General features: G+C 34.5%; 1 protein-coding gene across 1 annotated transcript; it reads left to right on the top strand.

Annotated features, from left to right (window-relative positions):
• Positions 1-906: 906 nt before the first annotated feature.
• LOC145636974 (uncharacterized) lies at positions 907-1377 on the top strand. The gene has a single exon (XM_081688501.1). The coding sequence runs from the start codon at positions 907-909 to the stop codon at positions 1375-1377; it is 471 nt and encodes a 156-aa protein (XP_081544627.1).
• Positions 1378-7682: the final 6305 nt, after the last annotated feature.

The following is a 7682-nucleotide window of genomic DNA, read 5'->3' on the forward strand; positions in this document are numbered from 1 at the left end:
ATTGCGAGTCTTAGGTAGCTCAACCTGAGGTAATTGTTGTCGTCCGGGGGTGTGTAAGACCTTATAGGCATCTACCCATAACCGGGAGTTGGCCAATCTTAGACACGGTCTCTGCGAGATGACTGGGGGTTCGTCCTGACAAACCTTAGGAAGTGGATTGCGAGGCCACTAGCGTTCCCTCCATGCCAGTTCTACTATTTTGAAGGTTTTAAGTTTGAATTATTTAAACTATTTAATTATTACTTATTTGAAGTTTATATATTATGATTGAAATAGAGTGATTTAATGTTGATATTCCTGTTTTAAGTTTATTTGAAATATTTTATTGTTTTTATGGTTTGATGGTTTTAAGTGATTTCATTTGAGTTTTCAAGTTATTTTGTGGTTGTGGTTTCTTTCAGTTAATTTAAGTCTAAAATCTTCTGTTTTTGATTTGAGGGAGAACTGCTAGTTGCTCCCCACTGATTGTGGAACGTTGTTATAATTTGCAGGTTTCATTTGTTTATTTGATCTCTGTGACAATGGGTTGGGGATTGAGAGTTTAGAACCTAAATTTTAGGCTTGTATGCCTTATGTTGTTAGCTGATTGTTTAAGTACTTTGAATTTGGTTTGGTTTGATTTTTGTTTGGCCGATAAGGGTTGTTCTGCCCTCGGCTTTTGAATGTAATTGATTGGTGTATGTTTAAGTTCGTTTGTTATTTTCTTTTGCTCACTTAGTTTGCGTTTAGCTTAAACAACTTAATTTGGATGTGTGAATGAGTTAAATTTGACCTTTAGACCTAGGTGAAGCTTGGCTTTTCTAATCGAAGTTAAGTAGCCTCCCGTGCAGGTGTAATTCTGCTAACGCTTTCAGTTCCAAAAGGACGGGGTGTTACAAATATAGCTGAGATAGATCTGACCTCGAGATGGGTTTGCCCCCTGCTGGAACAGTCAAGATAAATGTAGATGATCTTGTTGCAGGGTACACTACATTAGGTGCTGCGATTAGAAACAGACAGGGAGAATTATTGGTTGCTGTAGTTCGTAAATTCACGGGGAAATGGAAAGTTGACCTTGTTGAAGAAGCAGCGGCTATGCGATATGGACTGCAAGTTGCTAGGAGGCTTGGGTATGGAAGAGTCTGGGTTGAAAGTGACTCTCTCAATGTCACAAAAAGGGTAAACAACAATGCAAAAGGATGTTCTCTACTTTGCTTATTGATCGATGACATTTATAGGCTTTCATTGTCTTTTGATATCTTTGGTGTTTCGCATGTGAAACGTGTAGGGCATACGGTGGCCCATTTAATAGCAAGATGGGACAATCGTGAAAAAAATGAACTTGTTTGTATAAGTACATTTCAATCCCCAAAGTGTGTTAACTTTGGTGGAGAATGATTTAATTTAAGTCCACTCTAACGTTTCCTTAAAAAAAACAAAAAAAAAAAAAGCAAAATATGGAAAATGTAAATAAAGAAATTGAAGACTAAGAAACGAAATTCTGGCAATTGTGGAAATTGAAGACCAGAAAGAGAGAAAGAAGAGAGAGAAAATAAAGAAATAGAACAAAAAAACGAGTGAAACGTGAACTAGGCATCACCTGTACAAACAATGACACATGAAATGACAATAATTATAACCCGGGTGTACTGTACACCCAGATTTATAACACTAATTCTAAGAAAAACAACAGATTGGTCTATTGACTAATTGATGACCATCATATTATACTTCCTCCATTTTTTTAATACTTGCAACACTTCCCTAATATAGAAATATCACAATACTTGCAAAACACTATAAATGGAAAATTATTTTATGGAATAATTATACTATTTCCCTTATTTAAAGCACATGACCCACTAAATAACACTACTAACAACCACTCATCCTATTTTAAAGTGTATTATATCATATAAACCCCGCATTTCTTAAATATCGTGAAAAAGTGTCTATTAGAACTACTCCCTCCATTTTTAAATAATTGCTCCATTTCTCCATACGCGGAGTTTTAGGAGAAATCGGAGAAAGTAATAAAATATGGAGGTAGTGGGGTAGTTGAGAAAATAAAAAATTGTAAAAGGTAAAAGTAGTGGAAGAATAGGAGGAGAGAGAGTATTATGTTGGGTCCACTAAGTGTGAGGAATGAATTAAATATTGTAAAAGCTTTCCCTAAAAAAAAATGGAGCAAGTATTTAAAAACGGCCAGAAAAAAAAAGTGAAACAAGTATTTAAAAACAGAGGGAGTATTAAAATACGGAGAAAATATAATACGATAACAATGATCAAACTCATATATATGAAACATTCAAACTCATCCAATAATAATATTAATAATAAAAAAAAAAAAAAAAGATATATGATTACGTTAAGCATACGTAGGCTGCGTTTGAATTAGCACCCTACCTATTTCAATGATTTGATCTTAAGTCATTGTTTACCACACCTCAAAACTTTAATAAACTAATTAATAAAACTTTTTTCTCTTCTAATAATATAAATAACAAAATAAAATTCAAACAACTAGGATGGTTTATTATTGTAACTAGTGGCCCGTGCATTGCAGAAGATATTTATAGGTGTGTAGACACCTAAAAATGTCTCCCTAAAATCAAACCCGATGATGAACAACCTCTCACCGCCATTATTGGTAGGGTTGAGTATTTAATCTTTGGAGTGCTTAAATCCATGTTCTATCCAATACATTTCATAAACCAATCCATTTCCTAGCTCATTTCCCTAAACCATAACTTGTTTTCACTACTAGAAAACAGACAAATAACGACGGAAAAATTCCGTCGGAAACACCCTGGTTTCTGTCGGAAATCGTGTTTCCGACGGAATTCCGTCAAAACTAGTTGTCGAAAAACATTTTGTAGGAAAAACACTATTCCGACGGAATTCTTTCCGTCGTAAAATATTTTCAGGCCCGAGAAAGTCTGTAGCAAGTTTCCGATGGACTGAGTTCTGTCGGTATGTTGCGACGAAAATTCCGTCGAAAAATTATTTTAAAAAAACAAAAAAAACACCTCCCACCACCCCACCACCAGCCCACATCACCAGCAACCACCCCGCACCACCAGACCCCACTGCACACCGACACCAACCAACACCCACAGTAGCCCCTTTCCTACCTTCAAACATTACCACCAACACCCATAGCAGCCCCTTTCCCACCATCAAACACCACCATCGACACCACCGACACCCACACCATCCACTAATCCACCTTCAAACACCGCCACCGACACCCACCCTAGCCCCTTCCCACCTTTAAACAACACCACTCCAAAAATAAACCCCAAAAAACACAAAACTTAGCGAAAAAAAAAAACCCGAAAATAACCCATAATCGAAAATCAACCCAAAAATACGAAAAATTGAGACAATAAAATCGAAAAACATCATACAAATAAATCAAAACCAATAGATCTACAAATTTAGCAAGAATTTCATAAAAAAAAATTAAAAAAAAACGATAATTAAACCACAAAAATTAAAGAAAATATATAATTATAAACTCATCTAATAAAATTTATAAATTAACATTACAATTTCATAAAAAAATAACTAGATCTATGCGCATGTACGTGGTCGTCGTTCTTGTTTTGGTCGCCGTTGTTGTTGTGGTCGTCGGTGTTGTTGTGGTCGCCGGTATTCTTGTAGTCTTCGTTGTTGTTGCTTGGTGTTTATGATGTTGTTGTTGGTGGTGGTGGTAGGGGGTGAAAAAGGAGAGGAAAGGAGGAGGAAAGAGAAGCCCGGATGGAGTCACGGAGGGGATGAGGAGAGAGAAAGAGAAGAAAGGAAAGGAGGAGGATTAAGGAGAGAGAAAGAAGAGGAAAGAGAGGAAAGGAGGAGAGAAGGGGCGGACGGAGGAGAGAGAAAGAGAAGAACGGAAAGGAGGGGGGATGAGGAGAGAGAAAGAGAGGAAAGAGAAGTGAGGGAAAAAGAAAAGGGGCGGATTGAAAGGATTAGGGTTAGGCAGTAAATTTTTATTTTTTTTTCCTTTTTTTTAATTACATGTTCCGACTGATTTTTCCATCAAAAATTTCTGACGAAATATTTTTCCGTCGGAAATGACCTTTCGCGACGGAATATTCCGTCGGAACATCCAATTATTCCGACGGATTTATTTTCCGTCGGAAATTTCCGACGGATTTCCGAAGGAATTTTTAAATTCGTCAGAATTATCCGACGGAAAATAAATCCGTCGAAAATATCGATTTTTTCGACAGATTTTCAGGTCCGTCGGAACCGGTCCATTGTTATTTAACCTAATTCTTGTAGTGTTTCCACTTTTCGTGTCCACAAGCAAAATCGAGAGAAAATGATTTTTTTGGTCTTATAATTTTGATCCAATTGTTATTTGGTTGGATAGGCCTTGAAATAAGTTTTCAAACCATATATCATAAGCCCAATTCCGATTTAAAACAAAGAAGATATGAGCCAAACACTAAATTCGGCCCAAAACCGACACCCTTCTACTAAAACGGCCTTATATTATAATATACAAATTATTTTGACCTGATTTTAATTGTATTGGAAAGAAGACTTTATAATATTTCCAATGATATATTATATGCCTTATTCCGAGTTACGGATCAAAAGTTATGATGATTTTAAAAACGTGTAAAAAACTGGAATTACCACGCACAGTGTAAAAGCACCGTGTCACGGAGCCTGATGACGTGGCACGGTGCCTGGCGCCGTGACACGGTAATTTACAATGTGTCACGGTGTTTGTTTTCCATTTTTTAATCCACCGTGTCATGGCAAATATTGTCGCGCCACGGGATTTTGCACTGTGTCACGGTACAATTTCCCGTGTCACAGTGCCCAATCCGTGACAGGGGGCTATTCCGTGTAATTTTTGCGGACTTTTTTTTACCATGACCCGGTGTACTATACCATGCCACGGTGGACACTGCCGTGTCACTGAAGTTTCTCGTGTCTTCCGCGTAAACCCTTCATGCGTTTTTACTCCCGTAGGTAAAATATTTCCCGCTTTACTCCAGAGTCCGCGTCACACAAGAGTTTTCCTTGTCACGACACATTTTTCCATGTTGCGGCAATTTTGGCCGTGTCGCGGTAACCTTTTTTATCTTGTTAGGGTTCCGTGTGTTCCCTCTACTCATTTTTCCTATAAATACCCCCTCCTTTCTACAGTTCGGGACATCAAATCTTGCTCTCTTTCTCTCTTTTACACCAAAAATTATTATCTTCTATCTCTCTCTTTCATATTCTAAGCCTTAAACCTATATTCTTAATTACACCATTCTTCCCTCAAACTCTCCAAGGAGTCCATACTTAACCCGAGGTTCTGTTCTTAAACCAAGGTGTGAAATGTATAATTAACTGAGGTTTTGGACCAAATCAAATCAACATTTATTTAATTTAATTTATATTTTTTTTATTAAAGTTACTAATAATTTATTCCTGATGTAGCAATTTAAAGGAACTCGCGGAATGTGACTAATTAATTAATTTAATTACTCTTATTTTATTTTTATATTGCTTGTATCATGATTAGGTTATTTTATTATTTGATTTAACTAACACTATTGTTGTTAAATTGCTTCCAATATTAATGTTTATTCTATAATTATTATGATCACCATATTGCATGTGTAAAGGGAATATGTAATTGAAAATCACGCATAATAAGATAATTTGGACGACCGGTTTAGGTTCCTTTTTAATTTTGTTTTTTCATCAAGTGATCACTAATATATTAAAATTATGTGCTGCATTAATATTCAACCAATTTAGCATAATAACAGTTTGGAGCGAATTGAATATTTTGTTTGCATGCCTTTGAGATCGCAGGAATCATTTTTCACTATAAGAATCGAGTAGAGGCCAATACGGGCGAATGTGACTCCTGACTCACTTCGTACAATCATCCCCGATCCTCCTTTCGTGGTCCCGAACCATATGGAGTTAGTAATCTCATGGATTATGAATGGGGTGTAACCTTCACGGGTCAATCTTTGTTGCCTTTCGTTGTCCCTTAGTCGTGGTTGTCTTAAATGATCCGTGAACGGTTTACAAGTTCCTTAAAAAACTTGTTGGCGGCTCCCTACTTTCCTTGTCCCTAATTGTATTATGTCAATTCTCACTTCCTATGAGTACCAAGCATATTCACCACATGTTTTAAAGTAGGCGCACTTCAAACACGCCTACAAGGTGTATAATATAAATTTTTATTTTGTAATATATTTTAATTGGAAAATGAATAATTTATAGAGGATAAGAAAGGTGAAAAATGAATGTAATTGTAGAAGATATTTATTTGGAGGAAAGTGATTCAATAACATTCATACATGTATTGAATTAAAGCTAGTTTTTTTTTTTTAATACTAAGGGCCTGTTCTCATTGACTGAACTCAGCTGAAATGAAATGAACTGGACTTAATTGAGCTGAACTGAACTGAACTGAACTGAACTGAACTGAATATTTTATAAGAGAAGGAAATCAGGTGCTGAACTGAACTGAACTGAACTGAATATTTTATAAGAGAAGGAAATCAGGTGCTGAACTGAACTGAACTGAACTGAATTGAGCCGAACTGAACTGAACTGAACTGACTGAAATGAGCTGAACGGAACTGAACTAAACTGAACTGAAATGAACTGAATTTCAACGTAAGAGAACAGGCCCTGAGTATAGATGTAGATTATATTACTTTAATACTACAAAGTAACATTTAATTTTAAAAGTCCATAATTATGGCGCTTTCTAGTAGTACTAAACTTACAGTTTTAATGAATTGAACCAAAACAGCCGAACTCAAATTAAATGAACTAAAATGATCATAAATGAACTATTAATTATCTATAATTAATATTTAAAAACGCAAACCCTATTTACCACATATATTTCATTCTTTCTACATTTTCTTATGGAGTAATAATTTACCACATGTCATTTTCTTTTATATATATATTTTATAATCCATTTATTTTATTGGTCTTCATTATATGTAATTAGTTATTGACTTATTGTAAAGCTTTTTCATCTTCCCCTATTTATGTACCAATAGCTTTAATAATTTCGTTACTTCCTTAAATTCAACATGTTGAATTTCTTTATCTTTTCTTCTTCTCTATCCATCTTTCAAATTCAATTTAGTTAAATATGTTATTTAATTCATTGACCCTTTATCATCTACCCATATTTAATTTCTTGTAAATATCTAATCATGCATTCTATACATCATTTAAATTCCCTTAATAAAATTGACTAAAAAATATCTCTAAAATTGTTGTGCAAAATTTGTGCCATGATGAAAATGGTGATTGCAAGGAGATAAATTAATTTCAAGAAATATTGAATGACAATAAATGGAAAGAGTATAACTATGTAAGCATTTGGTCTTAAGTTATTTGATTTTATATAACTACCATGCATAGTAATGTTATAGATTGTAAAAGCTATTTTCGTAAATAATTTTTGTAGCATAAATCCATAAATAATAACTTATACACATCCCATGCGTAGAATGGGCCCAAAAGCTAGTTATTTATAATACTCCTTCCGTTGTGTAGTATTATTTATTTATTTTTTTTTTTGAAACAGTTGTGTAGTATTATTAAGTAATGAACTAAGTAATATTTCTAAAATATTATGAACTTACATTAATAATATTAATTATAAATAACACTAATAATTAATGTAATATAAATTACTAATATTATACTCC

This window comes from Chenopodium album, chromosome 6 (genome assembly GCF_948465745.1).
Source record: "Chenopodium album chromosome 6, dcCheAlbu1.1, whole genome shotgun sequence".
Classification (NCBI taxonomy): Eukaryota; Viridiplantae; Streptophyta; class Magnoliopsida; order Caryophyllales; family Amaranthaceae; genus Chenopodium; species Chenopodium album.

Bases quoted from the DNA above. Each gene is read 5' to 3' on its own strand.
- LOC145636974 (XM_081688501.1), top strand. From the start codon at position 907: ATGGGTTTGCCCCCTGCTGGAACAGTCAAGATAAATGTAGATGATCTT.